This window comes from Pristiophorus japonicus, chromosome X (assembly GCF_044704955.1).
Source record: "Pristiophorus japonicus isolate sPriJap1 chromosome X, sPriJap1.hap1, whole genome shotgun sequence".
Taxonomy (NCBI): Eukaryota; Metazoa; Chordata; class Chondrichthyes; family Pristiophoridae; genus Pristiophorus; species Pristiophorus japonicus.
In genome coordinates, this window is record NC_092010.1 from 36,340,507 (window position 1) to 36,363,705 (window position 23,199).

Below are 23,199 nucleotides of genomic sequence, written 5' to 3' on the forward strand. Positions count from 1 at the left end.
ACCAGTACTTTGTAGTCAACGAGCTGGACGGAGAAGGAAGCGCTGCAAAAAGGAGAGCGGTCCTCCTCACGGTCTGCGGGGCACCGACTACATCCTCATGAAGAATCTACTGGCTCCGGTGAAACCCACATAAGTCGTATGAGGAGCTGTGTACACTGGTTCGGGAGCATCTTAACCCGAGGGAGAGCGTGCTGATGGCGAGTTATCGGTTCGACACGTGCCAGCGATCTGAAGGTCAGGAAGTGGCAAGCTACGTCGCAGAGTTAAGACGACTTGCAGGACAATGTGAGTTTGATGGCTACCTGGAGCAAATGCTCAGAGACTTTTTTGTACTGGGCATTGGCCACGAGACCATCCTACGAAAACTTTTGACTGTCGAGACACCGACCCTCAGTAAGGCCATTGCGATAGCACAGGCGTTTATGTCCCAGTGATAACACCAAACAAATCTCTCAGCACACAAGTGCTAGCAATGTTCATAAATTAACTGGAACTGTGTGTGTGAGCAGAAATGTACAGGGCAGAACCCACGAGTCTGCAACTGCCAGCAGGCCTCAGGTGACCCAGATGACTCCGTCCCCAACAAAGGATGAATGCAAGGCAATTCACACCTTGTTGGCGTTGTGGAGGCTTCCATTCAGCCTATTCATGCCACTTCAAAGGGTATGTTTGCAAGAGCTGTGGAACAATGGGGCACCTCCACCGGCAGTCAGTTGAGGAGGCGGGAGCTCGGAGCAGCGCGAGTCCGGGGTCGGCGAGAGGCCTATAAAGGCCAGCGGGAGTCGAGCAGTTCGAGCAGTCAGTCGAGGAGGCGGGAGCTCGGAGCAGCGCGAGTCCGGGGTCGGCGAGAGGCGTGCCGGTGCAGCTACAGGGAGAAGGCAAAGAAAGGAACAAAGGTGACTTCACAGCCTAGGGGGTAAGTGATTGGCTGGTGATTGGTGAGTAGTTTTTCTTTTTCTTCTTATCAGTCAGTAACTTTTAACATTGTTGTTGCCAATTTAAGTGTATCTAAGGGTTAAGTCATGGCAGGAGAGCTCGGTCGGCTGTTATGCTCCTCCTGTACCATGTGGGAACTCGGGGACACTTCTGGTGTCCCTGACGACTATGTGTGCAGGAAGTGTATCCACCTCCAGCTCCTGACGGTCCGCGTTACGGAATTGGAGCTGAGGGTGGATTCACTCTGGAGCATCCACGATGCTGAGAATGACGTGAGTATCACGTGTAGTGAGTTGGTCTTACCGCAGGGAAAGGGTCCACAGCCAGCTCGGGAATGGAAGACCAGCAGGAAGAGTAGTGCAAGGAAGGTAGTGCAGGGGTCCCCTGTGGTCATCCCCCTGCAAAACAGATACACTGTTTTGAGTACTGTTGAGGGGGATGACTCATCAGGGGAGGGCAGCAGCAGCCAAGTTCATGGCACCGTGGCTGGCTCTGCTGCACAGGAGGGCAAGAAAAAGAGTGAGACAGCAATAGTGATAGGGGATTCAATGGTGAGGGGAATAGATAGACGTTTCTGCGGCCGCGACCGAGACTCCAGGATGGTATGTTGCCTCCCTGGTGCAAGGGTCAAGGATGTCTCGGAGCGGGTGCAGGACATTCTGAAATGGGAGGGAGAACAGCCAGTTGTCGTGGTGCACATTGGTACCAACGACATAGGTTAAAAAAAGGGATGAGGTCCTACGAAACGAATTTAAGGAGTTAGGAGCTAAATTTAAAAAGTAGGACCTCAAGTAGTAATCTCGGGATTGCTACCAGTGCCACGTGATAGTCAGAGTAGGAATCGCAGGATAGCGCAGATGAATACGTGGCTTGAGCAGTGGTGCAGCAGGGAGGGATTCAAATTCCTGGGGCATTGGGACCAGTTCTGGGGGAGGTGGGACCAGTACAAACCAGACGGTCTGCACCTGGGCAGGACCGGAACCAATGTCCTAGGGGGAGTGTTTGCTAGTGCTGTTGGGGAGGATTTAAACTGATATGGCAGGGGGATGGGAACCAATGCAGGGAGACAGAGGGAAACAAAAAGGAGGCAAAAGCAAAAGACAGAGATGATGAGGAAAAGTGGAGGGCGGAGAAACCCAAGGCAAAGAACAAAAAGGGCCACTGTACAGCAAAATTCTAAAAGGACAAAGGGTGTTAAAAAAGCAAGCCTGAAGGCTTTGTGTCTTAATGCAAGGAGTATCCGCAATAAGGTGGATGAATTAACTGTGCAAATAGATGTTAATAAATATGATGTGATTGGGATTACGGAGACGTGGCTCCAGGATGATCAGGGCTGGGAACTCAACATTCAGGAAGGATAGAATAAAAGGAAAAGGAGTTGGGGTAGCATTGTTGGTTAAAGAGGAGATTAATGCAATAGTTAGGAAAGACATTAGCTTGGATGATGTGGAATCTATATGGGTAGAGCTGCAGAACACCAAAGGGCAAAAAACATTAGTGGGAGTTGTGTACAGACCTCCAAACAGTAATAGGGAAATTGGGGAGGGCATCAAACAGGAAATTAGGGGTGCATGCAATAAAGGTGTAGCAGTTATAATGGGTGACTTTAATATGCACATAGATTGGGCTAGCCAAACTGGAAGCAATACGGTGGAGGAGGATTTCCTGGAGTGCATAAGGGATGGTTTTCTAGACCAATATGTTGAGGAACCAACTAGGGGGGAGGCCATCTTAGACTGGGTGTTGTGTAATGAGAGGGGATTAATTAGCAACCTCATTGTGCGAGGCCCCTTGGGGAAGAGTGACCATAATATGGTGGAATTCTGCATTAGGATGGAGAATGAAACAGTAAATTCAGAGACCATGGTCCAGAACTTAAAGAAGGGTAACTTTGAAGGTATGAGGCGTGAATTGGCTAGGATAGATTGGCGAATGATACTTAGGGGGTTGACTGGATGGGCAATGGCAGACATTTAGAGACCGCATGGATGAATTACAACAATTGTACATTCCTGTCTGGCGTAAAAATAAAAAAGGGAAGGTGGCTCAACCGTGGCTATCTAGGGAAATCAGGGATAGTATTAAAGTCAAGGAAGTGGCATACAAATTGGCCAGAAATAGCAGCGAACCTGGGGACTGGGAGAAATTTAGAACTCAGCAAAGGGTTTGATTAGGGCAGGGAAAATGGAGTACGAGAAGAAGCTTGCAGGGAACATTAAGGTGGATTGCAAAAGTTTCTATAGGTATGTACAGAGAAAAAGGTTAGTAAAGACAAACGTAGGTCCCCTGCAGTCAGAATCAGGGGAAGTCATAACTGGGAACAAAGAAATGGCAGACCAATTGAACAAGTACTTTGGTTCGGTATTCACTAAGGAGGATACAAACAACCTTCCGGATATAAAAGGGGTCAGAGGGTCTAGTAAGGAGGGGGAACTGAAGGAAATCTTTATTAGTCGGGAAATTGTGTTGGGGAAATTGATGGGATTGAAGGCCGATAAATCCCCAGGGCCTGATGGACTGCATCCCAGAGTACTTAAGGAGGTGGCCTTGGAAATAGCGGATGCATTGACAGTCATTTTCCAACATTCCATTGACTCTGGATCAGTTCCTATGGAGTGGAGGGTAGCCAATGTAACCCCACTTTTTAAAAAAGGAGGGAGAGAGAAAACAGGGAATTATAGACCGGTCAGCCTGACCTCAGTAGTGGGTAAAATGATGGAATCAATTATTAAGGATGTCATAGCAGTGCATCTGGAAAATGGTGACATGATGGGTCCAAGTCAGCATGGATTTGTGAAAGGGAAATCATGCTTGACAAATCTTCTGGAATTTTTTGAGTATGTTTCCAGTAAAGTGGACAAAGGAGAACCAGTTGATGTGGTATATTTGGACTTTCAGAAGGCTTTCGACAAGGTCCCACACAAGAGATTAATGTGCAAAGTTAAAGCACATGGGATTGGGGGTAGTGTGCTGACATGGATTGAGAACTGGTTGTCAGACAGGAAGCAAAGAGTAGGAGTAAACGGGTACTTTTCAGAATGGCAGGCAGTGACTAGTGGGGTGCCGCAAGGTTCTGTGCTGGGGCCCCAGCTGTTTACATTGTACATTAATGATTTAGACGAGGGGATTAAATGCAGTATCTCCAAATTTGCGGATGACACTAAGTTGGGTGGCAGTGTGAGCTGTGAGGAGGATGCTATTAGGCTGCAGAGTGACTTGGATAGGTTAGGTGAGTGGGCAAATGCATGGCAGATGAAGTATAATGTGGATAAATGTGAGGTTATCCACTTTGGTGGTAAAAACAGAGACAGACTATTATCTGAATGGTGACAGATTAGGAAAAGGGAAGGTGCAACGAGACCTGGGTGTCATGGTACATCAGTCATTGAAGGTTAGCATGCAGGTACAGCAGGCGGTTAAGAAAGCAAATGGCATGTTGGCCTTCATAGCGAGGGGATTTGAATACAGGGGCAGGGAGGTGTTGCTACAGTTGTACAGGGCCTTGGTGAGGCCACACCTGGAGTATTGTGTACAGTTTTGGTCTCCTAACTTGAGGAAGGACATTCTTGCTGTTGAGGGAGTGCAGCGAAGATTCACCAGACTGATTCCCGGGATGGCGGGACTGACCTATCAAGAAAGACTGGATCAACTGGGCTTGTATTCACTGGAGTTCAGAAGAATGAGAGGGGACCTCATAGAAACGTTTAAAATTCTGACGGGTTTAGACAGGTTAGATGCAGGAAGAATGTTCCCAATGTTGGGGAAGTCCAGAACCAGGGGTCACAGTCTGAGGATAAGGGGTAAGCCATTTAGGACCGAGATGAGGAGAAACTTCTTCACCCAGAGAGTGGTGAACCTGTGGAATTCTCTACCACAGAAAGTAGTTGAGGCCAATTCACTAAATATATTCAAAAGGGAGTTAGATGAAGTCCTTACTACTCGGGAAATCAAGGGTTATGGCGAGAAAGCAGGAATGGGGTACTGAAGTTTCATGTTCAGCCATGAACTCATTGAATGGCGGTGCAGGCTAGAAGGGCTGAATGGCCTGCTCCTGCACTTATTTTCTATGTTTCTAAAACCTGCTAACCACCACGTGGCAGAGAAAGATCGGTCCATGGTGGATCAAAGCAGTTTCGAGCCTCAGAGGAGGCAGATGCTGAAGTACACTGGGTGCACACATTTTTGACGAAATGTCCACCTATAATGCTAAAATTGAATGGCCTACCTGTAGCCATGGAACTGGACACTGGCGCCAGCCAATCCATCATGAGTAAAAAGATGTTTGAGACTGGTGCAACAAGGCATTCAGACCAGCCCTGAGCCCCATCCACACACAACTGAGAACTTACCCCAAAGAGCTTATCACTGTCCTGAGCAGCGTCATGGTCAAGGTCACCTACGAGGGCATGGTGCACAAACTGCCACTCTGGATTGGCCTGGGCAATGGCCCCACACTGCTTGGAAGGAGCTGGCTGGGCAAAATCCGCTGGAACTGGGATGACATCCGAGCACTATTACATGTCGATGCGGCCTCATGTGCCCAGGTTCTTAACAAATTTCCTTCCCTTTTTGAGCCAGGCATTGGAAAATTTTCCAGGGCAAAGGTGCAGATCCACTTGGGACCATGTCCACAGTTTAGCACATACACTGGTCATTCAGATCAATTTCCCGTGACACAGTGGCGCGACCATCGTTTACATTTTGTTGCTGCCGCCTGCTCTCTACCTGATCATGCAGGTTGGGGTGAACCAGCGAGAGTCTGGTTTTAAGTGTCCTTTTTCATGAGCAGCTCAGCCGGGGGCACCCCTGTGAGCGAGTGGGGTCTCGTGCGGTAACTGAGCAGTACTTGGGACAGGCGGGTTTAGAGTGAGCCTTCTGTGACTCGTTTAAGGCTCTGTTTGATGGTTTGTACTGCCTGCCCATTGGAGGCTAGTTTAAATGGGGCCGAGGTGACATGTTTGATCCCATTGCGGGTCACGAATTCTTTAAATTCGGCACTGGTGAAACATGGCCCGTTGTCACTGACCAGTATCTCAGGCAGGCCGTGGGTGGCAAACATGGCCCTCAGGCTTTCAATGGTGGCGGTGCTTCCCAACATTATTTCACATTCAATCCATTTTGAAAAAGCATCCACCACCACCAGGAACATTTTACCGAGAAACTGGCCCGCATCATCGACATGGATCCTTGACCATGGTCTGGAGGGCCAGGACCACAAACTTAGTGGTGCCTCTCTGGGCGCGTTGCTCAACTGAGCACACGCTGCATTGCTGTACACAGGACTCTAAGTCAGAGTTGATACTAGGCCACCACACGTGGGATCTGGCTATCGCTTTCATCATTACTATATACCCGGGTGTGTGCTGTGGAGATCCGAGATGAACGTCTCCCTGCCCTTTTTTTTGGTAGCACCATGCGGTTATCCCACCACAGGCAGTCTGCCTGAATGGACAGCTCGTCCTTTTGCTGCTAGAACGGCTTGATTAGCTCTTGCATTTCAACGGGGATGCTGGCCCAGCTCCCATGCAGTACACTGTGTTTGTTTTTTATTAGGGACAGCAGAGGATGGCCCAAGTCCTAATCTGGCAGGCCGTGACAGGTGATTTATCATTTTCAAACGCTTCCATAACCATCAACAAGTCTGCGGGCTGCGTCACCATCAAGAAGTTTGCAGGCTGCGCCATTTCCACCCCCGTGGTCGGCAATGGTAGCCGACTGAGCATCTACACAGTTCTCTGTGTCTGGCCTGTGGCGGATGGTATAGTTATACGCTGATAGCGCGAGTGCCCACCTTTGTATGCGGGCTGAGGCATTAGTATTTATCCCCTTGTTTTCACTGATCAGGGATGTAAGGGGCTTGTGATCGGTTTCCAGCTCAAATTTGAGGCCAAACAGGTACTGATGCATTTTCTTTACCCCGAACACACACGCTAATGCCTCTTAATCATGCTGTAGGCCCTCTCGGCCTTAGACAAGCTCCTGGAAGCATAGGCGACAGGTTGCAACTTCCCCGCAACGTTAGCTTATTGTAATAAGTCATCGTACGGAGTCGGGTGTGTGTCACATGCGAGCACAAGTCTTTTACACGGGTTCTCCAATACAAGCAGCTTGTTGGAGCATAAAATGTTTCTGGCTTTCTCAAAAGCAATTACTTTGGTTTTTTCCCCATACCCAGTTCTCACCTTTATGCAATAACACATGTAGGGGCTCTAAGAAGGTGCTTAACCCCGGTAGGAAGTTACCAAAATAGTTGAGTCCCAGGAACGACCGCAGCTCCATGACATTCTGTGGCCTGGGCGCGTTCCTGATAGCCTCTGTCTTGGTGTCTGTGGGCCGAATGCCGTCCGCCGCAATCTTTCTCCCCAAAAACTCCCCTTCTGTTGCCATGAAGACGCATTTCGACCTCTTCAGCCGCAGCCCAATGCGATCCAGTCGCTGGAGGACCTCCTCCAGGTTTTGGAGGTGCTCAGCGGTATCCCGACCCGTGACCAATATGTCTTCCTGAAAGACCACCGTGTGTGGTACCGACTTGAGTCGGCTCTCCATGTTTCTCTGGAAGATTGCTGCAGCCAACCGAATTCCAAACTGGCATCTGTTGTAGATGAACAGTCCCTTGTGTGTTGATGCAGGTGAGGCCCTTTGAAGACAACTCCAGCTCCTGCATCATGTCGGCCGAAGTCGGGTCGAGCTTGGTGAACGTCTTGCCTCCTGCCAGTGTCGCCAATAGGTTGTCTGCCTTAGGTAGCGGGTATTGGTCCTGCAGTGAGAAATGATTAATAGTTACTTTATAATCGACGCAAATCCTGACCGTGCCACCACTTTTAAGTACTGGAACAATCTGGCTAGCCCACTCGCTGAATTCCACTGGGGAGTTGATGCCCTCGCGTTGCAGCCTGTCCAGCTCGATTTCCCCACACTCCCATATCATGTGAGATACCGCTCGCCTTGTGGTGAATGGGTCGTGCCTCTGGGTCGGTGATGGCTAAAGAAAAGGGAATAGGGTGTTTGTCGTCAAACTTGACTGGACAAATTTGTAGAAAGCACCTGGACCAAACGAGGCTGCGGTTCACAGACTGCCCTGAACAACCCAACTTTTTTGAGCCCACAACACACACCCAAAGGATCAACGATACCACACCGGACCAGGAAATTTAACCCATCATGCCCAACAGCCCAGCAAGGCCAGGCTCACCCAGCAGCCCTGCAGGGCCAACAACATGCCAGCCCAGCGAGGACACAGCCAACACACCAGGACAGACATTTGTACCGAGGCGGTCCACCAGGGAAAGAAAGGCTTCCGACCGCCTCACCTTGTAAATAGTTTTCACTTCGAGCGAGAGAGAGAGAGAGAGAGACTCCCATGTTCCGCCACCAGGGAGCGCATCCCTTGGGAGCAGGCCCCTAAGGCCTGTTCCTCACCTTGAGTGTCTTAATAAAGACAGGTCACTGTTACTTTAACCTCTGTGTGCAGTGTCATCTGTGTTAGGAACACAATACATTTACTCACCATGTAGTGGGCTTTAATGAAGTGGAGTTAGGTTGCATCTGTATGTTCAATGCATTCATTGGCACAGTGACTGTAGCTTAAAGTAGAGGGTTTACTGTGATCTGTGCAAGTGCATTTTGCTGATCATCAATGCTGTTTACTCTAGTGACCAGAACTTGGCAAAAGGTTAGGGCAGATAAGATTGTTGACCCGTGCCCTGTTTTACTGTTGCCAGGGTGATTCATGTTGCAATGTATCCTGACTCCTGACACTCTCTCACACACTCACTCACTCACCTGGAGGGCTAGGCAATTCAAAAGATTGCTTGTGTGTGGTCTCTAGTGCATTGCCTAAGTGCCAATGTTTATCTGTGAGCGTCAGCCACCGATTTGACTGCAATGGTACTGCAACCAAACCTGATCCGGTTTAAATTCCTCATGTCACCTCTGGTAACCAATCATTCTGCTGCTGGAAACGGTTTCTCCTTATTTACTCTATCAAAACCCCTTAGAATTTTGAACACCCATCAAATCTCCTCTTCACCTTCTCTGCTCTAAGGGGAACAATCCCAGCTTCTCCAGACTCTGCAAATAACTGAAGTCCCTCATCCCTGGTATCATTCTAAGGCCTTGACATCCTTCCTAAAGTGTGGTGCCGCACCCAATGCCCATGTATGCTGGCTGGGGATCAGGAAGGAAGGCTAGACAATGATCTGGGGGTGTGCTGAGGGCAATTGTAGCACCTGTACGGTCAACCTGGCTGCCAGTAGCTAATTTAATCCGAGATGGGAAAACTTGGAGGTAGATGAGGAAGTGGCAATTGGGGAGTGCTAATGTACGGAGTGAAATGCCCCAGGGATTAGTGTTGGGACTCCTATGTTTCTGATTTACATAAATAACCTAGATTCAGATGCTCTCTTTGCTCACCCCCTTCTCCATCCCTTCCACACTGCTGTGATGCCTCCTTCTTCAAGCACCTTGCCTTGTTTTGCCTGTCTCACCTCAGCATTTATACTCCTCCTTGTTTACTGCCCCCACTCTGGGTTTGAGAGAGATCCTCTCTCTGCCTCTGAACTAAGCAGTGACTTATCCATGGTGATTTCACATGTCCTTCTCTGCTCTTCCCTGTCCCCTTTCCTTTAGAATTCACCACCTAACTATCCTTAGTAAACCTCACCCTCCGGAAACACCAAACTATCTTGTGACCACTCCCTTGATCTTGCCATGTCCTGTGACCTCGATCCCATGGTCTTAATCACAGATGGGGCAGCCTCTGACCAATTCCTTATGTGCCACACCTGGGAGGAAAACTTCTCGAGTCACTTCCAACTACTTGGCATTTGGCCTTCCATTTACTGCTGTCTGTCTGCTCAAGCAGTCCCTCGCATCTACGTTTTTGATTCCCATGTCCCTAGCAAAACCTTCACTGGCTCCTACACTCAAGTTTACACCCCTTGGACGTGTATCACTAAGATAGATCTCACTCTTCTGCCCAGATCATGCTGACCTGGAAGTGCTTGCTAAGTGTTCTGTTTTCCCAATTCCAACATTCCTTTTCTTGACTCTGCTTTTTATAAAATCCCACCTTTTTTAAAACTGTGTAATGGAGAAAGAGTCAGACTGAATACTGAGCTCAAAGTAAAGTGTGACCGTAGTCTTTTATTGCAGGTCTCTAGTGCTGCTCCAACCTGTGAAGCCTCCTTAAATACCTGTGCTCCCAAGGGACTATGGGATTCCTTGGGACTCCAGGAGATGAGCTCTCTGGTGGCTGTACAGAGTAAATACAAGTATAACAAAAACCATACGCATGAAATAAGTGTGTCCCTACATTCTGTATCCATGCACCTAATGGAATGTTTGGATAATAGGCACCCATTAAATCTTTAGTGAGGGTCCCGAGAGTAGTGCTCAACTAAAGACTCATGATCTCTGCACGCCTCCGTCCCCTATTTATCTTTGCTTCTGCCTCCACTCCTAATCGAGGGTTATGCAATTGTAAGATTGTGTGATGGTTACATTAATGGCGATCCCCAGATTTATACTAAACTGTTGTTTAACATTCTATTGATGTGGCACTACAGGAGCGGCAAGACACTGGAGGGATGTGATTGAGGCCCAGGAGAGGCGTAAGTTCGGGGCTCTGGGGCAGCACAGGCCAACCCACACTGCGATATGTGTGCGACTAGGTCCGTGCAGCAGAGCTGGTCTCCAGTCGTCCTGGGTTAACCCTTGCCATTGGACTAAGACCTAGCTCTGTCAAGTCCGTGTGGTGGCTGGTGTGCAACAGCCACCACACGTTTTATAAAAAAAAAACATCCCCACACAGGCATCTTCCACCCTTGAGGATGTAGTTCGGGTCTTTCATTCGAAACATCTGTGAGCTCATCCTTTTTTTTTGTGCGTAAACAAGATACTTAAGGGGTTGACTGTGGATGGGCAATGGCAGACATTTGGAGACCGCATGGATGAATTACAACAATTGTACATTCCTGTCTGGCGTAAAAATAAAAAAGGGAAGGTGGCTCAACCGTGGCTATCTAGGGAAATCAGGGATAGTATTAAAGCCAAGGAAGTGGCATACAAATTGGCCAGAAATAGCAGCGAACCCAGGGACTGGGAGAAATTTAGAACTCAGCAGAGGAGGACAAAGGGTTTGATTAGGGCAGGGAAAATGGAGTACGAGAAGAAGCTTGCAGGGAACATTAAGGCGGATTGCAAAAGTTTCTATAGGTATGTAAAGAGAAAAAGGTTAGTAAAGACAAACTTGGGTCCCCTGCAGTCAGAATCAGGGGAAGTCATAACGGGGAACAAAGAAATGGCAGACCAATTGAACAAGTACTTTGGTTCGGTATTCACTAAGGAGGATACAAACAACCTTCCGGATATAAAAGGGGTCAGAGGGTCTAGTGAAGAGGAGGAACTGAGGGAAATCTTTATTAGTCGGGAAATTGTGTTGGGGAAATTGATGGGATTGAAGGCCAATAAATCCCCAGGGCCTGATGAACTGCATCCTAGAGTACTTAAGGAGGTGGCCTTGGAAATAGCGGATGCATTGACAGTCATTTTTCAACATTCCATTGACTCTGGATCAGTTCCTATCGAGTGGAGGGTAGTCAATGTAACCCCACTTTTTTAAAAAAGGAGGGAGAGAGAAAACAGGGAATTATAGACCGGTCAGCCTGACCTCCGTAGTGGGTAAAATGATGGAATCAATTATTAAGGATGTCATAGCAGCGCATTTGGAAAATGGTGACATGATCGGTCCAAATCAGCATGGATTTGTGAAAGGGAAATCATGCTTGACAAATCTTCTGGAATTTTTTGAGGATGTTTCCAGTAGAGTGGACAAAGGAGAACCAGTTGATGTGGTATATTTGGACTTTCAAAAGGCTTTCGACAAGGTCCCACACAAGAGATTAATGTGCAAAGTTAAAGCACATGGGATCGGGGGTAGTGTGCTGACGTGGATTGAGAACTGGTTGTCAGACAGGAAGCAAAGAGTAGGAGTAAATGGGGACTTTTCAGAATGGCAGGCAGTGACTAGTGGGGTACCGCAGGGTTCTGTGCTGGGGCCCCAGCTGTTTACATTGTACATTAATGATTTAGACGAGGGGATTAAATGTAGTATCTCCAAATTTGCGGATGACACTAAGTTGGGTGGCAGTGTGAGCTGCGAGGAGGATGCTATTAGGCTGCAGAGTGACTTGGATAGGTTAGGTGAGTGGGCAAATGAATGGCAGATGAAGTATAATGTGGATAAATGTGAGGTTATCCACTTTGGTGGTAAAAACAGAGAGACAGACTATTATCTGAATGGTGACAGATTAGGAAAAGGGAAGGTGCAACGAGACCTGGGTGTCATGGTACATCAGTCATTGAAGGTTGGCATGCAGGTACAGCAGGCGGTTAAGAAAGCAAATGGCATGTTGGCCTTCATTGCGAGGGGATTTGAGTACAGGGGCAGGGAGGTGTTGCTACAGTTGTACAGGGCCTTGGTGAGGCCACACCTGGAGTATTGTGTTCAGTTTTGGTCTCCTAACTTGAGGAAGGACATTCTTGCTATTGAGGGAGTGCAGCGAAGATTCACCAGACTGATTCCCGGGATGGTGGGACTGACCTATCAAGAAAGACTGGATCAACTGGGCTTGTATTCACTGGAGTTCAGAAGAATGAGAGGGGACTTCATAGAAACGTTTAAAATTCTGACGGGTTTGGACAGGTTGGATGCAGGAAGAATGTTCCCAATGTTGGGGAAGTCCAGAACCAGGGGTCACAGTCTAAGGATAAGGGGTAAGCCATTTAGGACCGAGATGAGGAGAAACTTCTTCACCCAGAGAGTGGTGAACCTGTGGAATTCTCTACCACCGAAAGTAGTTGAGGCCAATTCACTAAATATATTCAAAAGGGAGTTAGATGAAGTCCTTACTACTTGGGGGATCAAGGGGTATGGCGAGAAAGCAGGAAGGGGGTACTGAAGTTTCATGTTCAGCCATGCACTCATTGAATGGCGGTGCAGGCTAGAAGGGCTGAATGGCCTACTCCTGCACTTATTTTCTATGTTTCTATGTTTCTATTCTCGTTTCAAGGGACGGCCTATGATTATGTGGCACTGCTTAAAAGATTACAGTGATAAAGACTTTAATTTACACATTGAGATTGGTTTGAGGCCATTGCTTGAAGAGCCCCTGCCCTTTATCCCACCTGTATATAAACACTGTTACTATGCAAAGTGTGTGGGCTAGTGTCTCCATTTCAAGCACCAAAATGTCAAGTGTGCTATTGAAATGGGGATTCTTGAATTCCCAACTAATTTGAGCTGAGTCAGGAATAATGGGATTGAAAAGGAGCCATTGTGGGATCTAAGTACTGTTATATCCTGAAGAGATTCTCTTGCATCAACCTTAACCATCTCCTGAGATGTAATGACTTCTACCTAGATTTACCCATTGTAATTTGATAATGGAGCACAAATGTGTCTGTGAAAGGAAGCTTGTTTATAGTCATTTCCCTGTTTAAATAATATAATAAATATAGCTCCAGAGCTGATGCTTTTTATACTTGACTGCACTTCAAAGGTACTTCCTTGACTGTAATGTGCTGTCATCCGTTATGTATGTAAACAATGTAACACTAAGACTTGCCACCAGAGGGTGCAATTGTTGGATGCCCAAGGGTCACCTGCACACCTTGTGCAAGGGAGTATAAAAGGTTGTCTGCTATGCTGCTTAGGCACTCGAGTTGTATTAGAGACTAAGGTCACATCAGTTTTAGCTCTCAGTACTCAGTCTTGTGGGGTTCTTCCATACCTAACATCATGATCTTCTGTAGTTTAAAGTGGGGTGGGGTGGGGTGGGGGGGGCCGGGGGGAACCTTTCCTAAGGATGTGGATTGCATTACATGTATTAGCAATGGCTCCCCAATTCATTCAGCAGGTTTTTAATCCAGCGGGTGGGTAAACTATGTCGACCAGGAAGGTCCTGATGGTTTTTTTTATGGTCTGCTCTGTTGGGCTGGTAGTCGAGGCACTTCAATTGCCTTTGGTTGGTGGGAATATTGGCCCAGTATTCAAAGAAAGACTTGCATTCATATAGTGGTCGTGAAAGGTACTATGTTCCAAAGCTGTTTACAGCCAATGAAGTACTTTTGGAGTGTAGTCACTGTTGTAATTTAGGAGCACAGCAAGCTCCCATAAAAAGCAATGTGATAATGACTAGGTAATCTGTTTGTGATGTTGATTTGAGGGACGAATATTGGCCCCAGGACACCAGAGATAACTCTCCTGGTCTTCGAAATAGTGCCATGGGATCTTTTACGCGCATCTGAGAGCGCAAACGGGGCCTCGGTTTAACTCCAAAAGACGTCCCCTCCCTCGGGTAATGCACTGGAGTGTCCGACTAGATTTTTGTGCTCCAATCTCTGGTGTGGGACTTGAACCCACAACCTTGTGACTCATAGGCAAGGGTGCTACCCACTGAGTCATGGCTGATTCAGTTCCTGATCACCATTAAGTGGCTGCCATCGGGGTACTGGTTCTGCTGTGATTCCCTTCGCATAATGAATCCTGACAATTGGATGCAGTCACCCTGTGACATTAACCCAGCAAAGAGTTGACGCTGGCATGCACTGTCAATAAAACAAAACATATCTGGGTACTTCAGAGAAGCTGAATGGACACTGGATATGAAAAGGTTAAGGAAGATGTCTGAGTAGGTTTTTATCACATGGCAGTTTTGCAGAAGTTTCATGAGGACGTCACCAAGCTGACTGGCCAGTGTGTTTTCACTCCTCTATAATCCTGCAAATCCCCTGGGAGGACAGGCGCACCAACATCAGTGTCCTCATCCTAGCATTGAAGCGCTGACCACACTCGGTCAGCTTCGCTGGGCAGGCCACATAGTTCGCATGCCAGACAGGAGACTCCCAAAGCACGTGCTCTATGCGGAGCTCTTTCATAGCAAATGAGCCAAAGGTGGGCAGCGGAAACGTTACAAGGACACCCTCAAAGCCTCCCTGATAAAGTGCGACATCCCCACGCACACCTGGGAGTGCCTGGCCAAAGACCGCCCTAAGTGGAGACAGTGCATCCGGGAGGGTGCTGAGCGCCTAGTCTCAACGACAAGAGCATGCAGAAATCAAATGCAGACAGCGGAAAGAGCATGCGGCAAACCAGTCCCACCCATCCTTTCCCTCGACGACTATTTGTCCCACCTGTGACAGACTCTCTGGCTCTCGTATTGGACTGTTCAGCCACCAAAGAACTCACTTCAGGAGTGGAAGCAAGTCTTCCTCGATTCTGAGGGACTGCCTCTGGTGATGATGACATGGCCTGAAACTTTTTTTCTGTTTTAGCACTGTGGACCTTCCCTGGTCACCAGGGAAAGGTAATGGCTCAAGCAGAAATAGCAAAGATTAAATTTTTTTGAGTCTTAAAAGCCCCAAGGGTAAAATATTGGGTGGCTCCTCGTAACTGTGAACATTGCTTGTGTAACTTCAGGTAGTACATGTCTGAACTTGGTCTTTTTTTTCCAGATTATGGATGTTGCTTACTGTAAAGGACAGTGCTTCATCTGTATCTTGAGTTTTTTGTACTTTGTAATTTGACTAAATTGAGTGGGTGAGCTTGATTGAAACATTTATTGGCCTCCTACCTCCTTTTTATCTGCTTCAACAGTAATTTGTAGACATCAGTTGTATTTTCAGTTGATTCCTTTGTTGTTCTAACCAGACAAGGAATTGATTGCTTCACATGTGACAGCCAGAACATCAACATGTTGAAATTTGCAGATATAATTCCCCATAAATTGATGTACTCAACGCTAAAGAATGTTTTCAGTAATGCTTCCTATTGCTGTAATGCAGGTTGTTTAACACTTGCTCTGCTGAAGTGAAGGCTGTTGATCCAGTCGTTGGACTAAATTTCTTTTTTTAAGATTTTTTTGGTTGTTGGCCTAAATTTTTTTTTTTAATTCATTCATGACATGTGGGTGTCGCTGGCAAGGCCAGCATTAATTGCCCTCGAAGGTGATGAGTTGCCTTCTTGACAACTGAGTGGCTTGCTCGGCTATTTCAGAGGACAAAAGAGTCAACCATATTGTGGGTCTGGAGTCACATATAGGCCAGATTTCCTTCACTAATGGAACCAGATGGATTTTTACAACAATCCGGCAGTTTCATGGTCACCATTACTGAAACTGGCTTTTTATTCCAGATTTATTTAATTAACAATTTAAATTTCCCAACTGCCATGGTGGGATTTGACTTATGTCTCTGGATCATTAGTCCAGGCCTCGAGATTACTAGTCCATTATGTTACCATACCAGTCAATTAAACCAACGGGTACCCTGCCACCCCTTTAAAGTTCATTTCAATGCTGGTCCACAGGGTTAAGTTGATGCTTGTGGAGTGTGGCACCAAGATATTTCAGGGAGGCATACGTATGACCAATAAATTCACTATACTGAAAATGGCTGCTTATTGGGAAATTAAACTAATTTTCAGCATTGTGGCACAAGTCGTAAGAAACCAGTTTATGCCTGAAATTTTTGTACTTTTATTCAGACGCTTTGTTAGGTTTCCAGGAGTCCAGCGTCCGTGCACTGACTCCTAAATCTGGCTCCTTCATCCTGGCGGTAGACTTGGACCCATGCAGAAACTGGATATGCGAGTCTACTGCCATATATAAAGGAGCTGGATTCAGTCGGTTTAAGTGCTGGGAGTTGGCTCGCCTGCAATCGGACCCCAACAAGTGGCACTTTAATAACTCTAGTGAGTTCACAATGTTGCATGTGTTTTCATGCGGACTCCGCTGAGGCTAGGCATTTCCTCAAGGAGAAAGATTTTCATTGGCTGCTGTTGTGTACGTCCCTCAAGTGACTGATTATAAAAACGGACAGAGACCTGCGAGTACACTACCAGTCAAGACCATAACCAGGTAATGGGAGCATGGCTTGGGGATACATGTTGGTGTGCAACGGTCACCACATGTTTTTAAAAAAAAAAAAATCCACACACAGGCATCTTTTACCCTTCAATATGTAGTTCGGGACCTGGAATATTGGGTTCTTCATTGAAACACCCTGTGAGCTCGTCCCTTTTTGGTGTGGAAGCAAGTCATCCTCGATACGAGGGACCGCTTAAGATGGAGGAAGAGAAGAGGAGAGAAAAGTGCACCTAACATCTAATTTAGTACGTCTGTTTTTAAAGTCTTGCTTTGTGTGCTATTTTCCTGGATTGTAATTAGCATTACATATTTCATAAAATTCTGCAACTATCTTCCCTCCCATTGATAAAGTGGAGAATTTCAGACTTTTTTTTTCAGTTAAAGGGTGGAAGCAGCAATGGTGGCGGGGGGGGGAATGTCAAAAAGAGACGAGACCAGTTTCTGTTGACAATTGGGATTCGGGGTAAGATTTTAGAAATTTATCAAAGCAATGTGGGAAGCTGAATTAGTTGGTTAGATGGAGCAATGGCCTACTGCTTGAAAATATTGGTATGATTTTTATAAGATTGAAGTGTTGAAGCATTCTATTATGTCGAGTGTTCCTTCATTTGATAGCATGGTGGGGGGTTCGTTTGGTAAATGCTTGGCGTTGTACTGAGCCATTTGGATCAGCAAGGTTCTATTAAACTCGCTCTGGTTTAAGTGCCTTGGGACGATTTGCTACATTAAAGGTGCTATATAAATGCAACTTGTTGGTGTGACCAATTTGCTAGTGACCAGAGTTTTTTCCTGTAGTCTTTGTTTGTATAGTAGAATCAATGCTATGTATTTCATCACGCACATCTTTCTGTTTATGCAGGCAAACCTAGAGAACATGGAACGATCACCATTCAGCAGAGGGCAATGGACCTCGCAATCCCTGCGGATTACTGCCAAAGAGCTGTCCATAAGTAGTAATAGGGGAACAGCAGCCCTCCGGGAACGTTTTTCTAAGTAAGTACTACATTCACTGGTGAAATAAACTAGCTTTTTAGATACACAAACTATTGGCTATTTCTGATTGTGTGCCATGTGACATTGTGCCTGCCCTATGGCCATCTTGGGAATCTGGTTGGTGGAGTGGGTTAGCACATATATTTGAACCCATAGTCTTAAACTGAAGGGATGCAGTTGTCCCAAATCCAGAAATTGAATAGTTTCAACCCAGATCCTAGTGGTCATTGTTCTGCACCTAGAATTTTGCACCAAGTTGTCACCCATATGGATGGCTAGAGTTGTTATTGCAACCGTAGGCTGTTCTGATTACACAAGTTGGGGAAGATGTAAGAGCTTTACTTCCCTTCATCCCAACAGTACACAAAGGAACATTTGTCATTACTTAGCAGCATTGTCCCTCACCCTGATGAACACACTACTACCCACTCACCAAGATCATCATTCGGTGCTTCCTTTTGAGAACCCTTGGTATTTCTGTTTTTGACAGAAGTAATGTAGAAGGTGTGTAATATCTCCGCTCTCGTGCAACACGTCGTCTGTTCAGATATTGAAATGGATTTTGCTGATTTTTTTTTTTGGCCAATGAAAAGAATTCCTGTAGTGGATCTACTCTAAGGAAGCAAATCATAATGATTGCAAAGGGATATAAACAGGCTAAGCGAACAAACATTTGGCAGATGGAGTATAATGAGAAAGTGTGAGGTTATCCACTTTGGCAGAAATAATAGACAAGCAAGTTACAATTTAAATGGAGAAAAATTGCAAAGTGCTGCAGTACAGAGAGACCTGGGGTCCTTGTGCTTGAAACACAAAGTTAGTATGCAGGTACAGCAAGTAATCAGGAAGGCCAATGGAATGTTGGCCTTGCAAGGGGGATAGAGTATAAAAGCAGAGAAGTCCTGCTACAACTGTACAGGGTATTGGTGAGGCCACACCTAGAGTATTACATACAGTTTTGGTCTCCGTATTTAAGGAAGGATATACTTGCATTGGAGGCTGTTCAGAGAAGGTTCACTAGGTTGATTCTGGATGAGGGAGTTGACTTCTGAAGATAGGTTGGGCCTATACTGGGAGCTCAGAAGAATGAGAGGTGATCTTGACACAAGATACTGAGTGGGCTCGACAAGGTGGATGCAGAGAAGATGTTTCCACTTATAGGGGAAACTAAAACTAGGGAACACATACACAGAATAAGGGGCCGACCATTTAAAACTGAGATGAGGGGGAATTTCTTCTGAGGGCTGTAAATCTGTGGAATTTTCTGCCCCAGAGAGCTGTGGAGGCTGGGTCGTTGAATATATTTAAGGCGGAGATAGATTTTTGAGCGATAAGGGTTATGGGGAGTGGGCGGGGAAGTGGAGCTGAGGCCATGATCTTAAATGGCGGAGCAGGCTCTAGGGGCCAAATGGCCTACTCCTCCTATTTCTTATGTTCTTATGATCCCCGAAGCAGCAGACTTTGTTTCATGACTCTCTATCATTGTGTAAGGTTTTTAAAACTGCAGTCCCCACGTATTTTTTTTTAAAAGCTCGCTTTTTTTTTTTCCTGTCCTTTTACTTCACCTTTCCCTCCACTGCTGAAGGTGTTTGCTCCCTTGCAGCAGTCAGCCATTAATACCCTGCCAAAGTGACGTTCATGGTTGAGCCACGATGGCGTGTATTGGACTGGAGGGCAGGACTTTGTATCTTTTGTTGCCTAATGTCGAAATGTGAGCAATTTCCAGGCAGTGGGACCCTAACCAATAACTTTTCTGTCTCTGTCTCTCTCTCTCTCTGTCTTTTTCTCTCCCCCCACAGCCTGCAATTTCCCAATAGAGACCAGCACAGATCCAGGATCAAACCTGGGACCTTCCTAAGACGTTTTGACAGCCCAGCAAACTTTGGTTGCTGACCAGCATTGGAGCAGTCTCCTGCTTGATCAAACATAAGCATTGTTGCTTAGACATCAGCTGAGCACGAGAATGGGCATAATGTGAAATTTTCAAGCATCTGCACTTTTTTAAAAAAATAAAATAAAATAAAAAAGCCTTTTTTTAAAAAAAAAAACTAGGGTTTAAATAAAGGTGCATGAACTGTTCAAAGTATGTCTAGTTGAATTGTGAAAAACACTTATCTCCCAAAACCCATGACCTCTACCACCTAGATAGACAAGGGCAGCAGGCGCATGGGAACACCATCACCTCGAAGTTCCCCTCCAAATTATATACCATCCTGACTTGGAAATATATCCGTCATTGCTGGGTCAAAATCCTGGAACTCCCTCGCTACGTGCAGTGGTTCAAGAAGGCAGCTCACCGCCACCTTCTCGAGGGCAATTGGGGATGGGCAATAAATGCCTGCCTTACCAATGGTGCCTACATTCCATAAATTAATTTAAACAAAAATTAAGTTCAAACGTGGTTGTATCTGGAGAGAATACTTTGAGCTGTATAATACTGGAGTGAATTACTTACTGATGGAGATATAATCCAATAGTTAGCCTTGATTTATTGCAACACGTTTATGTTCTGCTTGTTCGGCAACATGGAACAGGAGTCGGCCATCTAGCCCCTCGAGCCTGCTCCGCCATTCAACAAGATCATGGCTGATCTGGCTGTGGACTCAGCTCCACTTACCCGCCCGCTCTCCGTAACCCTTAATTCTCTTATTGGTTAAAAATCTATATCTGTGATTTTGAATACATTCAATGAGCTAGCCTCAACTACTTCCTTGGGCAGAGAATTCCACAGATTCACAACCCTCGGAGAAGAAATTCCTTCTCAACTCGGTTTTAAATTGGCTCCCCCGTATTTTGAGGCTGTGCTAGTTCTAGTCTCCCTGACCACTGGAAACAATCTCTCCGCCTCTATCTTGTCTATCCCTTTCATCATTTTAAATGTTTCTGTAAGATCACCCCTCATCCTTCTGAACTCCGAGTAAAGACCCAGTCTACTCAATCTATCATAAGGTAACCCCCCTCATCTCCGGAATCAGCCTCGTGAATCATCTCTGTACCCCCTCCAAAGCCAGTATATCCTTCCTTGAGTAAGGTGACCAAAACTGCACGCAGTACTCCAGGTGCGGCCTTACCAATACCCTATACAGTTGCAGCAGGACCTCCCTGCTTTTGTACTCCATCCCTCTCGCAATGAAGGCCAAAATTCCATTCGCCTTCCTGATTATCTGCTGCACCTGCAAACTAACTTTTTGGGATTCATGCACAAGGACCCCAGGTCCCTCTGCACCTCAGCATGTTGTAATTTCTCCCCATTCAAATAATAATCCCTTTTTTACTGTTGTTTTTTTTTTATTTCTTCCCCCCCCCCCCCCCAAGGTGGATGACCTCACACTTTCCGACATTGTATTCCATCTGCCAAACCTTAGCCCATTCGCTTAACCTATCCAAATCTCTTTGCAGCCTTTGTGTCCTCGACACAATCCGCTTTCCCACTAATCTTTGTCATCTGCAAATTTTGTTACACTACATTCTGTCCCCTCTTCCAGGTCATCTATGTATATTGTAAACAGTTGCGATCCCAGCACTGATCCCTGTGGCACACCACTAACCATTTCCAACCCGAAAAGGACCCATTTATCCCGACTCTCTGCTTTCTGTTCGCCAACCAATTCTCTATCCATGCTCATACATTTCCTCTGACTCCGCGTACCTTTATCTTCTGCAGTAACCTTTTGTGTGGCACCTTATCGAATGCCTTTTGAAAATCTAAATACATCACATCCATCGGTACACCTCTATCCACCATGCTCGTTATATCCTCAAAGAATTCCAGTAAATTAGTTAAACATGATTTCCCCTTCATGAATCCATGCTGCGTCTGCTTGATTGCACTATTCCTATCTAGATGTCCCGCTATTTCTTCCTTAATAGTTTCAAGCATTTTCCCCACTACAGATGTTAAACTAACCGGCCTATAGTTACCTGCCTTTTGTCTGCCCCCTTTTTTTAAACAGAGGCGTTGCATTAGCTGCTTTCCAATCTGCTGGTACCTCCCCAGAGTCCAGAGAATTTTGGTAGATTATAACGAATGCATCTGCTATAACTTCCGCCATCTTTTAATACCCTGGGATGCATTTCATCAGGACCAGGGGACTTGTCTATCTTCAGTCCCATTATCCTCTCCAGCACTAACCCCCCCCCCCCCCCTAGTGATAGTGATTGTCTCAAGGTCCTCCCTTCCCACATTCCTGTGACCAGCAATTTTTGGCATGGTTTTTGTGTCTTCCACTGTGAAGACCGAAGCAAAATAATTGTTTAAGGTCTCAGCCAGTTCCACATTTCCCATTATTAAATCCCCCTTCTCATCTTCTAAGGCAACCTCCTATTTTAATCAGGACTGCCTTGCCTCCATTCTCTGTACAGTGCATGCATGTACATGTTTCTTTACTGTGTGCATCTAATGGTAGGTTGGATCCAATAACTGAACATTTCAGTATACTGTACAGTCAATAATGGTTTTACACTCTTGTGGAACTAAAGCCTCGTGTTCCCATATCTACAACACGTGGGTATAAATGCAAAATCTAGAGCCCCCATGAGTAGTTTAATGTTGGTCTTGTACTCCAATCATGCAATCTGGAAGTAATTGTATGATCTAGTCATTTGGGTGGTTGTGATTTGCACATCTAACGACATAGTCTTGAATCAAACTCCAGTCGTCATGGTACTCTGATTTTGAACCTTTATACAACACTGGTTCGGCCTCAACTGGAGTATTGTGTCCAATTCTGGGCACCGCACTTTAGGAAGGATGTGAAGGCCTTGGAGAGGGTGCAGAAAAGATTTACGAGAATGGTTCCAGGGATGAGGGATTTCAGTTACGTGGATAGACTGGAGAAGCTGGGGTTGTTCTCAGAGCAGAGAAGGTTGAGCAGAGATTTGATCGAGGTATTCAAAATCATGAGGGGTCTGGGCAGAGTAGATAGAGAACCTGTTCCCATTGGCAGAAGGGTCGAGAACCAGAGGGGACAGATTTAAGGTGATTGGCAGAAGAACCAACGGCGACATGAGAAAACTTTACGCAGCGAGTGGTTAGAATCTGAAATGTACTGTCTGAAAGGGTGCTGGAGGCAGATTTAATCGTGGCTTTCAAAAGGGAGTTGGATAAGTAACTGAAGGAAAAACATGTTGCAGGGCTGCGGGGGAGTGGGACTGGCTGAAGTGCTCTTGCAGAGAGCTGGCACAGGCTGAACAGCCGCCTTCTGTGCCGTAACCATTCCATTCTCTAAGTCATAGGAGCAATTTGCTAATTTGATTATCTTTTGTGTATGGTCACATTAAAGTATATTGCCTCATGGATTTTTTTCCCCTATAGTTTATTGGTGGTGGCACTGTGCTAAATAAG

The 23,199-nt window shown here is 46.2% G+C and overlaps 1 protein-coding gene across 9 annotated transcripts in view; it reads left to right on the plus strand.

Moving 5' to 3' along the window:
• lima1a (LIM domain and actin binding 1a) overlaps positions 1-23,199 on the plus strand; it is a 143,837-nt gene that overhangs the window by 60,202 nt on the left and 60,436 nt on the right. For all 9 annotated transcript variants that reach the window (XM_070869618.1, XM_070869623.1, XM_070869616.1 and 6 more), the window contains one exon: positions 17,722-17,855. In XM_070869618.1, the coding sequence (XP_070725719.1) occupies positions 17,737-17,855 (119 nt within the window). In that variant the 5' untranslated portion in view covers positions 17,722-17,736. The remainder of the gene's footprint in view (positions 1-17,721; positions 17,856-23,199) is intronic.